The 18,510-nt window shown below is 35.1% G+C and overlaps 1 protein-coding gene and 1 long non-coding RNA gene across 6 annotated transcripts in view; both read right to left on the reverse strand.

The window, feature by feature from the left end:
• kel (kelch protein) overlaps positions 1–18,510 on the reverse strand; it is a 232,126-nt gene that overhangs the window by 48,927 nt on the left and 164,689 nt on the right. For all 5 annotated transcript variants that reach the window (XM_089239608.1, XM_089239605.1, XM_089239607.1 and 2 more), the window contains one exon: positions 13,009–13,210. In XM_089239608.1, the coding sequence (XP_089095734.1) occupies positions 13,009–13,210 (202 nt within the window). The remainder of the gene's footprint in view (positions 1–13,008; positions 13,211–18,510) is intronic.
• On the reverse strand, positions 7,457–10,578 carry LOC149080514 (uncharacterized). Its single transcript, XR_016193596.1, has 3 exons — positions 10,371–10,578; positions 9,196–9,272; positions 7,457–7,618 (listed from the first exon to the last, which is right to left on the reverse strand). It is a non-coding gene; the product is annotated as an uncharacterized LOC149080514 (long non-coding RNA).

Genomic DNA, 18,510 nt, shown 5'->3' on the forward strand with positions numbered 1-18,510 from the left:
GCTTATTCGAGTAGGAAGTCAAGACAAAATTTCAAAATGTTTTTTAAATATTAAAATATAACATTGAAAAGTTGTACTGCCCCTGGCAGAAAGTGTTCGTTCACCCAGAAAAACACTAGCACACGCACTAGCTTTACAACTCAAAAAACAAAATTTAAAAATAATTGTTTTTTTTCGAGTGAAAGTTTTTGTTAAAATCATTCTGAATAAATGACAAAAATTATAAATTTATTACAATTTGACCATGATAATATATTTATGAACTTGTAACCCCCCCCACGAAAAAAATGTTTGATCACCTCAGTTTTGAGGAAAAAAGTGATCGATCACTGTTTCAAACAAATGTGTTGACTCAAATTATGCGAATTAAACTGTTTGCGCAAGTGCAAAGTAGCCAGACAGTGTATAAAAAGTGAACCCAACGGGTTTCTATCATCACAATTTTTTCTGAAGCGTAAGAGATGGCTTCCAGAAGATATGTTACTAATGATTTTAAAAAACGGATAGTTCCATGTTCGAAGATGATGTTTCCTCAATACAAGGTTGTAAAAATCTTCAGCTGTGCTGCCTTTGAATGAAATATCGGAGGACTGGCAATGTAGGAAATTTTGCCTCAATCTGGTCACCCTTACAGCACCACAAAGAGAGATAGAAAACTGATCGCAATTGCCAAGGAAAATCACCGTTGCCACCTCAAAACAGCTCACTGCAGAGTGGGTGAAGTGCAACGTTCTTGTCTGCAACCGTACCAAATGCAATCATTTGCAAGGAAATGGATTAAGGTACTGTAAATCAACACCTAAACCTCATTTAACTTGGCAGCAGAAGAGGTCTCGGTTGCTATGAAGTAGAAACCACATCCACTATGACATGAATAATTGAAATTAAGTCATTTTCAGTGATGAGTCCAGAATCAGCTTGGGGACTGAGGATAGCTACAATAATTCGTCAGGAGAAAAGTTTAAAGATGAGCGCATTGATAAAAGAACTAAGTTTCATCGCTTGTTTACCATGTGGAGTTTCATGACAGTTGACAGATTAGGAGAACAGAGCATCGTGAAGCGTAGTCAACTCTGAAGTCTACACGGACATTCTTGAAAACTTTTTGATTCCCAGTGTTGACAATTGGTTTGGGAATTTGACTAACTTTACATTGCAAGGCCACAATGTCTCTTGTGGAAACTTTATTTTAAATCCCATAATCAATCACTTTTTTCCTCAAAACTGAGGTGATCAAACATTTTTTTCTTGTTTTTTCTTAAAAGTTTATAATACACTGCTCAAAACAATTAGGGGAAGCACATGGTTTTAACAAAATTACGCAAAGATGTATACCGATAAGTAACATAAAATGAATCATCCATAATTTAAAGCCTAGCAGGAAACGGAAGAAGAAAACTTCATATGCAAATCAAAGTTCATGACGTCAAAAAACAGAAAAAGGAGATAAGGGCAGAAATCGGGATGTTGCAGAAACGTCTGTTTTACTGCTGTAACTGTGAAATTCGATTGCGCAGTATTTTTTTTTTGAGACAAGGTGACTTGAGGATGTCTCAACAACATGATTTGCCAGAATCCATGGCATGGCGTGTTATACGCAGACTGGAATCTGGGCAAACACAACGTAGTGTCGCGGACGCTGTTGGAGTCGCCTCCAAGTGTTGTTGCAAGGTTGTGGAATCGATTCCAAGAAACAGGAAATATTAGACGTCGACCAGGGCAAGGTCGGCCACGTGCCACTACAGCAACTGATGACCGGTATATACGGTTAACTGCCCGTCGAAACAGAACAGAGAATGCTACGCAGCTTCAAAGACCGTTGCTCTTGGCAACAGGACGAAGGGTGTCCAGCCAAACAGTACGTAATCGGCTTCATGAGGGAGGGCTCTATGCACGTAGGCCAATGGTCTGCATTCCGTTGACCCCACGCCACCGTGCGGCCCGAAGAAGATGGGCTGCTGAACATCGGGATTGGGAGCAACATGATTGGAGGCAAGTGCTGTTTACAGACGAGTCCCGATTCAGTCTGGAGTGTGACACTCGACGTGTTCTGGTATGGAGGGACAGGGGCACTCGAAATAGCCCTGCATTCGTTCGTGAAAGGTCACAATACAGACGAGCTGGTTGGATGGTATGGGGTGGAATCAGCATAGGCGGAGGCACCTGCATATCATTCGGAATGGCACTTTGACGGCTCGAAGGTATGCAGACGAGATACTGCGACCTCATGTCATCCCTTACGCTGGAGCCATTGGAGATTCCTTTGTTTTCCAGGATGATAATGCCCGACCGCATAGAGCTCGTCTGGTGGAGAACATGCTTGAAGCTGAAACAATACAGCGTATGGAATGGCCAACGTGCTCTCCTGACCTGAATCCTTGGATGACGCATTGCTGCGTAACCAAGGCCGCCTGTTACTGTCCGAGACTTGTAGATTGCACTTCTTGAGGAGTGGAACAGTATTCCCCAAAGTCTGATCGATAACCTCATCGCATCCATGGCAAACAGGTGTGCAGTAGTCTTAGCTGTTCGAGGAGACCACACGCCCTATTAAAACTCATGCATCATGTCTAAACAGTACTTTTTTTCATCGTTTACATGTAACCAAATTGTTCCCCTAAATCATCTTTTCATGTTTTTTCCATATTTTCAAAGAATTAAAGCTTAATTTCAAATTTTTTTACGTCTTTTTTCTGTATTGCGCATTGATACGCATGTACTATCCATTGTATGCTAATACGTGGCTGTCTCGCACGGTTTTCTTCACTTTTTTGCTTGCTCCCCTAATTGTTTTGAGCAGTGTATATGGTCAAATTGTAATAAATTTATAATTTTGTCATTTATTCCGAATGCAGGAGGACTGATTTCAACAAAATTTTTCACTCTAAAAAAAATTTTAATTTGGTTTTTTTTGTGTTTTAAACGTAGTATTGCTAGTGTGTGTGTGTGCCAGGAATAGCAGAAACAAGTATAGACTGTTTTCAATAACAAGAAATAATTGATGCATATTTCAATAAAATATGTGGGTACTAACTTGTGTACATAATTAACAAATTTAACAGCGAAAAAACTTCCTAATAAAATTCTAATTGAACAATTTAAAATAATAAATTTCTCTTTCAATTTTGCACAGACTATGGTTGTTAAAAACCTATTCAAAAACATGTTTTTCCGCCACAGATACGTTGAATAACAAATGATTACTTTCATACAAAATGGAGTGATTTTTCACTAATAATATATTATGATTATCAAGTGCACAATATTAATTTTCACATTTTTTTGTCTGAAAAGATTCTTCTCGTGGTTAAATTAAATTCCTGCAGAATATCCGACATCTGTTCTTCAGAGCCAAAACTTAGAAGGAGGTGGGTTTGGTGCTCCGGGTGCTGGACCGGGGGCACAAATTTCAACCTTTACCTACCCTTAACATTACAAGGGGCACCAAGGTGCTGACCAAGCATCTGGTTGTGGCATCATCATCATTTGGTGCCCCGTAAGGGAAAAGCCTAGGCAAATTTTACCCATTGCTCTAACAACAAGTGGTATAACATGAGTTATAAGTCATGTGAATATGAAAAGAAACATTATTCTGTATAAATTCCCAGAGTTTGTGGCCACTCTGGAAACGAAAGTTATGGTATCTGTTACCACATTATATGTCCCACTTAGCGAAAGATGGGACCACAAAAATGAATTGCACTAATACTCAATATTTCCCATTTAAAGTGTTTTTTCGCTTACAATGTCTTTTATGATGGTTTCTGGAAGAAGTGTTATAAGCGGGATCCACTTATAATGCTTAACCCAGGTACTTTTTTATTCGCACCTAAAAGATTTCAAATTTTAAAGGCTTTAAATTATTAGAATGGGGGACGAAGCTGTATTTTCATAGACATTACGAGGGCGACTATTAAAGTTTCCGGATTTGAAAAAATGGCAATCATCAGAATTTTTTTGTCACAGTAAATAAAAGTACATATTTTTCTATGTCTAAAGCCACTGAGAGATGCCGCTTGGGTTCTGTTTTTTTATAGATTTGGCATGCTTTTCTTTTGTCTTCCCCATATCTTTAGCATAACGCTATGGACGTTTCAAGAGAGAATTTCAGCAACACGATTAATTATGATTTCAAAAGTGGACTTAAGCAACAAGAAAGTCTAGAAAGCGCTTCAAAAGGCTTTTCCTCATTTTTCTCCTTCTTGTACGACCGTTTAAGAATGGTTTGCAGAATTTACATGTGGCGAACATCCCTAAAAGACAAAGAACGTACTGGGTGTCCCATTGACTGCAGTGACTGATACTAACGTCGACCTAGTGGAATCGCTAGTCAAAATGGATCAGTGGGTGACTTATAAAGAAATTGAAGCGACACTTGGTCTTCATTTGCCGCAAATTTTGGAAATATTACATCAGCATTTACAACTGAAAAAACTGCTGCCAACAAGATTGGAATGGTGCCAAGAAATGGTCCTTCGATTTGAGAATGACAAAAGTCAACGTGTTCATGACATTGTGACAGGTGTCGAAAGCTGAATATAACAATATGATTCAGAAACAAAACGCCAGTCCTCAGTTTGGGTGTTTCCAAATGAAAATCTGCCAGTTAAAGTGAAAAGACCTAGGAGCGTTGGGCAGAAAATGTTGGCCAGTTTTTTTTCCCATTGGGCCATGTTGCCTCAGTTGTATCGAAAAATAAAAAAACTGTCAATGCAAACTGTTATACGACAGTATGCCTGCCTAAAGACTTTGAAGTGATGAAATAAAGAAGGCTGAAGTCGGGCTTACGGGGATTCTCACTTCATCATGACAATGCATCTGCACACACTGCAATTACAACAATAGAATTTTTGAAGAGTACAGGTGTTCAGTTGGCCAATCATCCACCCTACAGCCCAGACCTTGCTCCTTGTGACTTTTTCCTGTTCCCTAAAGTGAAAGAAAAATTACGCTGACATCGTTTCAACACTCCAGAAGATGCTGTCACATACTACCAAGAACAGTTGAGTGACATTCCAAAAGAAAAATGGCGTCAGTATTTCCATGACTGGTTTAGGAGGTGCAACTCTGTACTGAATGTGGAGATGAATACGTCAAAAAGATGTAGTATTTCCTGACACGTTAGCTTTTTTTAGATTTTACGAATCCGTAAACTTTAATAGTGACCTAGGTATAGAGAGGCTGTGTTCAAATATTCACCTTCTGCAGCAGGGCTTATAAGATAGGGTTTTTTGTGGATGGGGGTGGGCGGCTTTGCTGAGATATTTCATACTTTTAGGCCCCTCTATAGCGCATTTGTAGAGTAAAAAAATCAAAAAACGATGAGAATCGTCTCGAGCCCTGTTAGCCTCACTCTATAGGTGTCCATGTTAATGTCATTATCAGTGAGTCCTCAAACGAATGCGACTTCATTCCCTGGGAAAACCCCAGAGGTGCTACAAAAGTAATAGAAATAATTTTCTTAACCCACCTATTTTAAAACTTTAAAATTTTCACTTACTCAAAATAGTTTTTTTTCGAAGATATGGTCATTTTTAGGTACATCTCTAGCTTGCATATTTCAGGAGTGAAGAAAAAAAAGGAAAAACAAGGGGTAGAAAACAATGATTCATCTTATTCGATGGCTTGTGCTTTATTATGTGTTACCAAGAAAACTAAAGGGCAACTGAACATTTGCCCCCCCCCCCACCTCTCAAAAAATTACATGTGCCCTTAAGCGTAAGGGGGTATGTATGGGCGAGTATGTCACAACTGAATCGCATAGAATCCCTATAAAATCTTGGCGGGAATACAATTGATCCTGCTCCGGCTATGGCTTCTTTATTCTTTCGACCTTACCAGCAGAAGAAAGCTCAAGGTTGAACTTCGAATGCACAAATTTTAGTGAAAGGAAATTTAAGAAAAAAAAAAAAATTTAATTTTAAAAAATTAAGGATTAATAATAAAAAAAAAAGAGGTAACAGGAGTTATGCTTGCCTGAAGGCTTTTGGGAGGGGCGATCGCCCCATCACCTATTGTTTGAAGGCTCACCTTCATCACCTATCGTTTGAAGTGGAAGGGGCAATGGGGGCTCCCTTCCTGGATCTGCCACTGTTCTTGACACTCGAATGTTTAGGTGTATTGAAAAAGCCTATCTTAACTCAGAAGCTTTAGTCTTTTCTTCAGTTTCTTACTAAGGGGGTGAACTATCTCTGCAGTCCTTAGTAACTACTAGTCCTAATGAACTACCGGTCGAAGGACTGAAGCTAAGGACCGCTTCAACCACTAGTAGTTAAGAAATACTATGTACTACCAGTCCTTAAGGTCACGTGACGTGAAACAGTAGTTAGAGGGGGAGAAAATTTTTGGTTTCGAGAGTAACAGATCTCTAACCAATCGGGATGCCGTTTGAAGCCTACAACTACTACTAATTATTTAACAATCGTCTTTCCGCAGTGGGTTGTGGCAGCGATTTCATGTTTACAAACAAACATGTTGTAAACAAACTTTTTTTTCCGAAGGACTCGCCATACATTTTTTTGTCACCAGTGTTTAGCAATTTTTTTTACTCTAATATCACTGGCTAGTTTAATTATTTTGTAACCGCATGAGGACGTTGCATTTTTCCTCTTGGGACTTTTTTTTAGAATAAGATTCAGTATATAATAATAGTCAAAGTATTTTTCTTGTCCGAGCTCATTGACCCCACTTTTGGATGCTTGAAGAAGCGAGCATATGGGACCCCAGCTGCATATAAGTGGGTCGCATACTGATGAAATCAAAATTTGAAAAAAAAATTCTTACAACCAAATGTAAGATTTTAAATTAAGGTTACCGGCACTAGTTGAGCCTATGGCCATAATGTGCCTTTTCGGGGCAGACTTTCCCTTTTTTTGAAGGGGGGGGGGCGGCGGCTCTTCTTGAAAGGGTTATTATGCAAAATAATTATAGATTTTTGGGCCCCCTATTCACCTCGGGAGCCGTACTTGAGGCCCCAGCTGAATACTGTTTTTAATATTGAGTGCTATTTTTTTTTAAAGACCAATTTGTTAAATGATTTTTTATTCATTTTTATTCCTTTTAAATTCATTGAAACAACGAATTGCAAATTCTTTCTGGAGCAACTAAAATAATAAGTTATTGATAATTTATAATTAAAAGAATTAACTGCCTTGCTGCGTATTGCAGTTCTGTATTTTAAACTATGGGTTTCTCCTCAGTATTAAAAAATATTATCAGAACATGATTTTTCTATGAATGAGCACTTACCTGTTAATGCAAGTGAATACTTCAATATTTAAAATATATATACTTCTATATTAAAGATCTTTCATCAATTTATCTGTTTCATATTTAGCTTCCAACAAATAACTTCACCTTATAACTTTCATTTGATCGTATATTTCATTTCAGTTGATTAGAAGATGAATGATTGAAGTTGATTAATAGAAACATGAATTGAATAACAACTTGCACACATGATTTGTCATACAAAAACATTTTATTTCAAACATATGTTCATAGAGAGTTATCATAATCACAATTTATTTGTTGTACTTTTCTTAGAAATCGCACCTTTCAAGAATATAATTTTTTGAGATTCATTAATTTTCATCTGCATCTTCTAATGTTGATTTACCTGAAATTAGAAAGAGGAAGAAAAAAACACCTTTATTATGCTTATCAATCTTTAAATGTACTGTATATTTCATTTCAAATTATAACAGTCTTTAGTTGCATAAGTAGAGATAATTCGTGCACAATAGCACTTTGTCGACTCGCCACCATTTTATCACAGTAGGATCCAAAATGCATCAACTGTGTTTTACAAGGGAGGCCTGGCATTGGACACAGATGCACTTGTTCATGTCTAGATGTATTTACCTAGGGCTTCACAAATCTTAGGAGCCAACATTGCAAAAAAGAAAATCATACTGACACCTAAAATTTTCTATGCAGATCACAAAATATTTGGAGTTTATGTCTGCATCTTCCAATATGTGAAGATCATCACCAAGTGCTGAAAAAGTTGAATATAATTTGTTTTTACTTTGGATTATTTCTCCTAAAAATATGCTTGGCTGCCAAGAAATTTGGCCGGCACCTAAAATGTTTTTCAATTTTTCGAGCCATGGTTCTACCCTAAACTTTTGGTCAGACAGATGAAGTGAAAAAACCTATTGGCACGCAGCTAACTTCAAATTTTCACTTTACTTTCAGCTTCGCTCTAAAACACATCCTTAGCAACCTCTTGTGGATCGGGGAACCCTATTTAAATTAACATAGAAATTTTGCAGTGTTGTATGGTCTCGCTAGTTAAAAAGTATGATATTATTTGTCGTCAATTATATTAATTGTTTTAATATTTCCATTCACAAAATTTGCTAATATGATAATAACATTTTCAAAGAATTAATATTGCTTTTCAGTTAGCAAAGCTTCTAAAGGTTTTTTTTTAATGTTCTCCCTCTCATTTATATTAGCCAAGACAAGTTTTTCAACAGTATACATGTTTTTACTTGCACTGGTCAAATTTTGAGTGGTACAGGTAGCCATTAAGAAATCTATCTTAATTTGCTCAATTCAATTATGTCAAAAAGAGTTGTTCTTTCAATAGTATCTGAAAAAATTATGATTATAAAGAAAATTACTCATAGCAAGATATTTCTCGAGAAAAACCAACATGGTATGGACTAAAAACAATGCCACCTTCCCCCCCCCCCTGCTTATTTTGTTTTTGCACATATAAAATGTGTTGCTGAAATTACAATAATTTCAGAGGGAAGTATGTTTCTGTTAAGTTTTATATTGAGAAATATTCAAGTGATTTTACAGTTTACAATTTTTATGAATTTTCTCAACTTAAAATTGAATGTGTATAAAATAGGTTATTTTATTCATCATGCAACATAAATGAGACACTGAAATACATTTCTTAATAAACGTGTGAATTTATGTAATACAGTCTCTCCGAAACGCTATTATGTCTGCGATCTGATATAACGCCAAAATTCTTTGGGTGGGATAGTGGCATTAAATCGGGGGTTCGACTGTATTTGTTCCACTAGGGTTGTTGATACAAATGAAATCAGTGAAAATGATGCGACACAATGTTTAAAATTTATGTCATTAAATCATGCATGGAAATATTTTATTTTACATGAAAATAATAATGGAAACTGTTGCTCAAAGTCAAATACAAAGAATTAAAATTACCTTTGTTTGCTCTGGTAAAATTGTTTGGTAACCTTGAAAACCTTCACATAACTTCGTAGCTACCTACAGCCAAGTTCCTGGGAAACAAAATTTTTCTAGAGTTAGAAAAGTCTCACAAATATATATACATCAGCTGTTTACTAACAACATCGTTAAAAAATAAATGCTTGTTAAAAGTTTAAACTTTAAATGTTAAAAGTTTCAGTTCCATAACATCTCAAAATGTTATATTTTAAAGTTCTTAAGTATTCGACATGGAAATTTTTTTTCTGTTGTTACCCATACACACAAACTCAAAAACAATTTTTGGCAAAAAATTCAATTTGAACACACACAGCAAGGCCATAACCCAAATACTGAAGTAGTAATATGTTTCAAACACTAATCTGCTTCCTTTCATTATAATATATATACCTCAACACTAAAAACTGTGCCTGAAATTAAAACTTTGTTTTTTAGTCCCATTGTACGAATTTCATTTTTTATATCAACAAAACAATATAATGATTCCTTATTAAATATTCATCTCAGAGCGAGTTACAGAGTGCAATTTTTAAAGTAGTAGCATATGATTTTTTTCTGAAAATTTAACTTTCACTAAGTATTACAATATTGTTCATTTGAACAGTTCAAAATATCAAATCTATATTTTAATCCTTTACACTAAATTTAGTGCATGAGTTTTACAAAATTTAATATTTAACATTACTGCCAATTTTTACCATGCTTTATTTCAATTTCACCATTACTAATCACAAAAAAATTAATTAAAATTTTTGACATTTAGGTGCTATAATTTATTATCAATGAATTGTATTTGTAATTATTTATTTACAAATACAATTCGCTTTACGCAGGTGCTCAATTCATTTAGACATAATTTTTCATTAAAAAAAATTAATGTAGCAAAAAACATAGAATGTAAAATTTCAATTTGATATTATCGTAATTGAAGATTCATGTTTTATTCGCCATGTAAATATTTTCAATACAACCCAAAATATACATGGGCTATTTGATATTTTTCCAGCATTACCAAGTGACATCCATTGCCCTATTGATTGCGTGACATTATGTCCATTTATATTTTTAAATAACGCATTTACCGAGCAAAAAAATATTAATATCTCTAACACTTTTCTTATATAGTTCGATAGCAATAAAATAATTCTTACCTCAGTAATGAACATGCTAGCATTTCGTCGTGGCTTCGATCGCCGATGTCAACATACACGTATACAACAGCAGGTTTTTGAGGATATAACGATGAATCACTTCAACTTTGATGACACCGAAGATATAATCCAAGTTTTATCTGCCATTATTATCGTAAAAAAAATTTTAATTCGAAAAAAAAACAGCATATTTCATCGCTAAATATCACAGCGAGAGCTCGCGGCCAGAGGTGAAATTTCCTCTTTTCTAAGATGGCCGCCGTGAACTACTTTTCTTGCTGCTTTAGGACTGGTGCTAGGCAGTCCTTAGCAGCGGTCCTAAGTAACTACTAAAAAAAAGTCCTTAGCTTAGAGATAGTACCGAAAAGTCGAACTACTGGCCATCTAAGGACAAATCGGGGCTTAACTACTTTTTTTTGGCTAAGAACCGCAGAGATAGTTCACCCCCAGAATTGATAAAGCCAATGCAAGTAGGTACAGTGTTAGCATTAATTTATTAAGTTCCACTTGCGCCAACATGGGGGAAAATTTGGGAAAGATAGAGGTAACCCTCTTAATTCCTACTTTCCCTAAGAAATATCATAATGTTATTAAAATGACAAATTAAATAATAAAAAAGGAAGGACTTGACACAAAAATATTCATATTAGGTCAAATTTTCACTTTCAGAAATGATTGAAATGGAAAGTACAACAGGTAGCACCATGATCACAAATCTAAAATGAAGAGCCAAAAAAACTGGTACAGGCATGTGTATGCAAATAAAGAGATATGGAACCAATCAGAGTACGGCGCTACGGTCGGCAATGCCTATATAACACAACAAGTGACTGGCATAGTTGTTAGATCGGTTACTGCTGCTACAATAGCAGGTTATCGAGATTTAAGTGAGTTTGAACGTGGTGTTATAGTTGGCGCACGAGAGATGGGACATAGCATTTCCGAGGTAGTGATGAAATTTGGATTTTCACGTACGACCATTTCACGAGCATACCGTGAATATCGGGAATCCGATAAAAAATTAAATCTACGACATTGCTGCGGCCTGAAAAAGATCATGCAAGAACGGAACCAACGACGACTGACGAGAATCATTAAACGTGACAGACGTGCTACCCTTCCGCAAATTGCTGCAGATTTCAATGCTGGGCCATCAACAAGTGTCAGCATGAGAACCATTCAACGAAACATCATCGATATGGGCTTTCGGAGCCGAAGGCCCACTCGTGCACCCTTGATGACTGCACGACACAAAGCTTTACGCCTCGCCTGGGCCAGACAACACCGACATTGGACTGTTGAGGACTGGAAACACGTTGCCTAGTCTAACGAGTCTCGGTTCCAATTGCTTCGAGCTGATGGACGTGTACGGGTATGGAGACAACCTCATGAATCCATGGACCCTGCACGTCATCAACAGGGGACTGTTCAAGCTGGTGGAGGCTCTGTGATGGTATGGGGCGTCTGCAGTTGGCGTGATATGGGACCCCTGACATGTCTAGATACGACTCTGACAGGTGACAGGTACGTAAGCATCCTGTCCGATCACCTGCACCCATTCATGTCCATTGTGCATTCCGACGGACTTGGACAATTTCAGCAGGACAACGTGACACTCCACACGTCCATAATTGCTACAAAGTGGCTCCAGGAACACTCTTCTGACTTTAAACACTTCCACTGGCCACCAAAATCCCCAGACATGAACATTATTGAACATATCTGGGATGCCTGGCAACGTGCTATTCAGAAGAGATCTCCACCACCTCTTACTCCTACGGATTTATGGACAGCCCTGCAGGATTCGCGGTGTCAATTACCTCCTGCACTACTTCAGACATTAGTCGAGTCCATGCCACGTGGTGTTGCAGCACTTCTGCGGGCTCGCGGGAGCCCTACACGATATTAGGCAGTTTTACCAGTTTTTTTGGTTCTTCAGTGTAATTTCTCTATATGAAGTCTCCTTGTAACTCAGAGCAGCTAGTGTATCAAGCACATTTTTATTGAAAAATAGAATGAGTATAATAGAAAAACTCTGTCAGAAGCTGAATGAATTTTAAATCATATTGGGTTTCACTTACATCAGTGTACCTTAGCCAGCAATTTGGACTACATAAAAACAGTTCATTATTATCTGTAGTTTCAAGTATCTGTGGATACCACTAGAACCAATTACTTACGGATAAAGCTATCCTTATATACATACATTTTTTTCCCCTATCATTACCTACTATTTTGCAACCTTGAACACAACTAAAGGCAGACGAGTCCATTGGCGTATGTAAAATGGGGGGTCCAAGCTGAGATGATAGCGTTACTTTGCAGGAAAAGCATAACCCCCCCCCCCCCGGAGAAGAAAAAAAAATTGACACCCCCCCCCGAGAAGACTCTGTGTATGCCTATGGACTAAGTCTGATACACATTTTTGAAAAATATTAACAAGATTAATCTAGGATTCACAGCACACAGTGAGCCAAATATTTTAAAAATATGTAACTTGAAATGCTGTATGTTGCGTAGTGTGATTGTAAAATGCATAATACACCATAGTTAACTAAAATTATTTTTTGTAGTGAAATTTTCATTAAAAAGAAATGAAAAAAACTTCTGTAATAATTGTATTCATATTGAAATTTACCATTAAGTACTCCAACACCAACGCTGCTTCTTCTAGTACTCATTGGGGCTACCATTTGCCACTGGTTTGTTCTTAAATCAAAGCATTCAGCTGTACATAGTCCAGTAGAGCCATCAAAGCCTCCTACAGCATAGATACAATTGTTCAACACTGCAACGCCTAATGTGCTTCGGCGAGCTTCCATTATTGGAGCTTGTGACCACTTTAAGAGAAATTAAATTTAGTCAGCAACACACTATCAGTCTGATTAGAGGAGATAACTAAATTGGAAGCAGAATGAAACTATTTTAAATTTTTTTTACTCCTGTATTTTCGATAGAATTTCAAAATGGCTCATTAAGTTAAAATAAATGAAAAATTGAAGGAAAAAGGATTAACCACCTACTTGGGCATACCCAGCCTACTGTTATGATATGCATAGATATTATGATTGGTTAAAATGCAAAATCTGCATATTTTTTTAGTGAGATATTTATACATGAGAAATAACAATAATCATCATCATACTGTAGAATGGGGTTATTTTTTATAAGTTTTTGATTTATGCCATTTTTTCTGTACGTTGAAATAGGTTTTTAAATGGGGAAAAAAAATTTCTGGTACTTTCATATCTCAGGTACAATTCTAAAACAGGACCAAACTTTTACAGTTGATACATAAGTCAGAATTAATTTCTTATTTCACATAGAAAATACATTCACAATGTTTTCGTCATAATGTTACCTTGCAGTCTTACTACAAGAAAGATACCACAAGCAATCTACCTTAATTTTTCCCACTTATAATTACCTACTTTTTATCCTTATATTTCATCTAGAAATTAAAGCGTAAAATGAAACGCACACATTATCTGAATGAATTTTCATTTTTTAAAGGTTCAAAAAAAGGAAAAATAGGTATTTTAATTAACTTCAATAAAGAACACAAAATGCAATTAAAAAAGGATGAGGAAAAAATCGTATGTACAAATGGAGGATCTATCTATGGTGAGAGAGAGAATACAATGTTCATCACATTCTTTCTAATTCAAGAATCTGGAAGATTTCTCAATGCCCCACTTGTCTTGGAGGGTTGGTGGTCATAACAAGTTCTCTGTCTGAAAAAACAATTTTGACTTTCAAGCAGGCCAAACCCTGCTGGAGAGTGATGCACATTCATTTTTCTAGACATCAGATATTTCCTTGTATTTCAATCTTTTTCAAGATAGTGAGAATCCTTGTCTTGACTGTTCCATTGGAAAAGGAAAAAAAACCATAAGTGCTTTGTGTAACCCTGCTGGAGACCCATCAACAGATACACTACGTTTAAGTCAGCACAGCTATACTGAGCATATATACTGTAACGAATCCTTTTCACCAGGAGCTTTAGAATGTTGTCTCTCTCTACTATGGGAAAGAACGATGGGAATGCAAGATTTGTGTTATTAAAAGTTATCTATGAAATCCATAAGGTCACACATCTGAATTGACCGGAATTGAATCCATCATCAACATCATCCTTCAACAGCTTATATTAAGTCAGATGGCACGTCTGAAGAAACTCTCATACCTGCTCATTTAATAACTGATTAAAAATTGGCAATCCTTTCCTCCAAAAGTTTCCTGCTACTACTAATCATATGAAATCATGGTTATTGCTATAGCTTGGATGTCTTCTGGAAGAAATGGAACAGAGAATATCTTCTGGAAGTAAAGACTTAAATAAAATAAATAAAACATGCATAAATGCGACACGTATAAAAAGGGTTCTACTGTATTATAAATTATAGATGGAATTAAAAAAAGGGTTTTCTTAGATACAAATGTGATAAAAATAACGATCACGATAAAATCAGGATAACAATCATGAAAAAAAAAAATCAGAATTTTTTTATTTAAATCAGATTTAATTTTTAATTTTCACCTTAAAATATTTAACTTATGCAGAATAAAACATAATCTAACTTTTATTTTATTAACACAGTTAGTGGTTTAAATACTGTCTTTAAAAGTATGAGTGAACAATATTAAATTATAAAGATAAGTACACTTTTTAAGTATAGAAATCAGACAAACACTAACTTTTCAGAAAATACTGAACTTGTTAAATAATAAAATAAGTGAATAGTCATACATGGAACAGACATTTATTTATATGCATAGAAGTAAAATTGTTGTTATAAAATTTCTGCTAATTTTATCCTTTGTTAAATCCAGGGTTGATAAAAATCATGATTTTCCAAAAAAATCTAACAAATTCAATTTTTTTATTTGAATCAGATTTTTTTAAAATTCAAATTCTACATTTACTCATTTTTAATTCCAAGTTTGAGATGCTAACTTATTAGGGATATTAAATAGTTTCATAACAGTTATAGTTCTCATTTTTTAACTTACAGACTACATTAAGCTCTAGCAATCTTGATTTAAAAAATTCCATTAGCATACTAAACTACTAGAAATCCTATTCATCATACCAATGTCATCCAAGAACAATCATTCTACATTTAAAAGAGTATTGAAATTTGTACTTGATAAAAAAAATCCAAAAGCATGTAGTCATAAATGTAACTAACATTCATTAATTTAATCAATTTAAATATTCTGGAGAAAAATCTTTATAAAATATTACTGCAATATCTCATAAACTTTTCTTTGAAAAAGAACTACCTTGAATAAACAAAAGTGTTCATTACGAGCTATAAAAATTTTCTCTATGTTGTAGCATGATCAAAAAGCATGGAGGGGAAAAATTAGAGTTGTGAAAAAATTACAAGTTTTTATTATTGATTTTTAAAAGAAACATATCTTGTTTCCCAATTGTAACAATTATTCCCACAGATAGTCTAATTCTACAAAGCCTGTAGTAAATTCCATTCCAGGAATAAAAATCTGTCCAAACAGTTACCACTCTCTTTAACAACTTCACTTTCTCCATGGGAAAGAAAATTCTTGGGGAAAGAAACCTCTCTCTCTCTAAAATCTTCTGAGAAAAACTATTAATTCTACCAACCTAACTCTTCATCCAAAAAAAAAAAAATCTTTATCACATTTATTTGAATATATGCCTAATATTTAATATATAAATAATTAAAATATGAATCTTTCTACAGTGGAACTTCGATTAACGAGCAAAAACTTTGAACAAATTTTGACTCTGTTAACGAGCAATGGTTTGCATTACGAGCAAAAAAGTGCTGCACCTTTTCTATTTATTTTCACATTATCACAACTGAGCTGATGGTTTTTCCTTTCGCCCACACACGTGTTATGGAATTTTGGGTAATATTCTCCCCTACTGATCTCCAGTAAGCGTGCCTCAGTCGGAAATTTAACATATGTGCGAGTGTGAATATTTACGATATGAAACTAGATGTAGCATAGCAGCGATGCGTATGTGCACTGGAAGTTTTTTTTTATTCTGCTTGGACAAAACTGTGGGTTGACTGCATTATTGAACATGATTTTGGGGAGGATAGCTCATAAACAGCCACTACTTGTTGAAGAGATTTTGTGCTTCAGGAAGACCATGGAATAAGGTGCACGAGGATGGCATTCAAGAAGTAGTGGTGAAAAATGTCTAGAAGTTAACGGTAAGTGATGGATGTCTTTTGCACACACTAGGAACAGTTTATGTATGGTATCTCGCAGGGTTGTTTGGTTTAAACCATTGCTAGGCGCAGGTGGTCCTATAATCCAATAAAGACACCAGCTGTCCTTAAAGGACAAAGACTAGTGTACTAGTAGTTACATTACCTCACATACATTTTCATTTTCATTCCCATAAGAAGTTGCACATCTCCTACTGTATATCTCCCAGTCTTAATATTCAATAGTTGTTTTTTTTATACTTTCACACACACTGTTAAGCCCAGTTAATCAAGGTTCTACTGTATAGTAGTAACAGATTTATATGAAAAATAATCAGCTATATACAGGTTGATTATAATTTAAGTTTTGATTCTCCAAAACTATACAATAAGTACTGATCAGAATGACTTGAAAATTTGCATGGATACTCCTGAAGCAATGGAAGTTTCTTTCGCAAAAGAAAAAAGTGCAAAATGTGCAAGTAGATGATGCTGTACTTGGCCAGCAGTATAATCTATTTTGTGCAACCACATCATTTCAGCACTTCCACAGCATCAGTGTGTAGATAGAACTTCTATCAAGATGCACATTGCAATACCAGCAAAGCAGCTGCTGAAGACCCATTTTGACAGGATGCACCTTAACCCTTGCAACTTCTGGCTGTGGAGGTACCTCAAAATGTTATAAACAGTGGTCAGATTGCAAACTTTGGTAAATTGCAATCTCCAGCACATTCCCTATATGTTAGTTCCTCAGGAATATTAACGGGGGGGGGGGGGGGCACGTTTGGTTTAGTTTAATAAAGCTGAATTGCAAGCACATCCACATTATGACTATGGCATACTCCGATTCTGTTGTTGAACAAGAATTTTTGCGCTTTCAACCTCATAGCCAGAACACGCGGTGGACAACATATTTAACATTTCTTAAGTAAGTTGTAGTTATTTGTTCAATTACTTCGTTTTTTGTGATGTTTCCATGAATTATGAATATCGTGAAATGCTATAATTAAGGTATCATTCTGCCATGACTGGCTATTGTTTCCATTCTGCGAGCAAATTTTCCACATGTTGGATGATGTCATTAATTTTACATTTTTAAGTATTTTTTCCTCTTTATCAAATAAAATTGAATTTTTTCAGGAATATTCATGTCAATTTTCAAGTCATTCTGACAATCGTTTTTTTTTTACAGTGTTTTGAAATCAGAACCTTAGTTATAATCCCCCTGTATATCGTAAACCATTGCTAATTAATCTGCATTATTTATGCTTCATTAAAGACATTATATTCACCTAATTTTTATTACTTTTTGCAAAATATCTTCCTAATTAAGTATACTGAAAGTAACTGGAGAAAAACCTTTATATATTATATGATTAATAATAACATTGAAAGAATTTTCAAACACACAGTAATCCATTGAGTTAAGCAAAAAATAATTAAATTGCAAAAGTTGGTTTTTGTTAAAATATAATAAATATTTATTGATTAATTAGCATGGGAATAGTGTTAATTAAATTAATAAACATTTTATTTTAGTTAATTATTAAAAGTTTGAATGCTTTTTCAGAAATTTCATTGTTTTTAATGTTAATACTATATAAAACAAAAAAAACCGGTTTAAACAAAAAAAAAAACCTGATTTAAACCAAAAAAAAAAACCCGGTTTTTTGGTTTTTTTTAAAAAAAACGTTTTTTTTACCAACCCTGGTATCTCGGCTGAGGAAGAGAAAAGTAAGGAGATGTCCCTCACATAAAATGAGATTAGAGAGATGCGTAGAATGTGGGAATCTGTGCAAATCACAAAAATAAAGCTGTAGCAATGTGCAAATAATGAATCTCTCCAATGAACACTACAATTTACCATTTCCCAGAAATCCTAAAACAGAGGCAAAAGCAAGTGTCATTGGATAAGGTTTTTTTAAAAGTCA

The sequence above is a fragment of the Pholcus phalangioides genome, unplaced genomic scaffold, assembly GCF_987345545.1.
Source record: "Pholcus phalangioides strain wild (caught in Gottingen) unplaced genomic scaffold, Ppha-v1.0 ptg000011l_1, whole genome shotgun sequence".
Lineage (NCBI taxonomy): Eukaryota > Metazoa > Arthropoda > Arachnida > Araneae > Pholcidae > Pholcus > Pholcus phalangioides.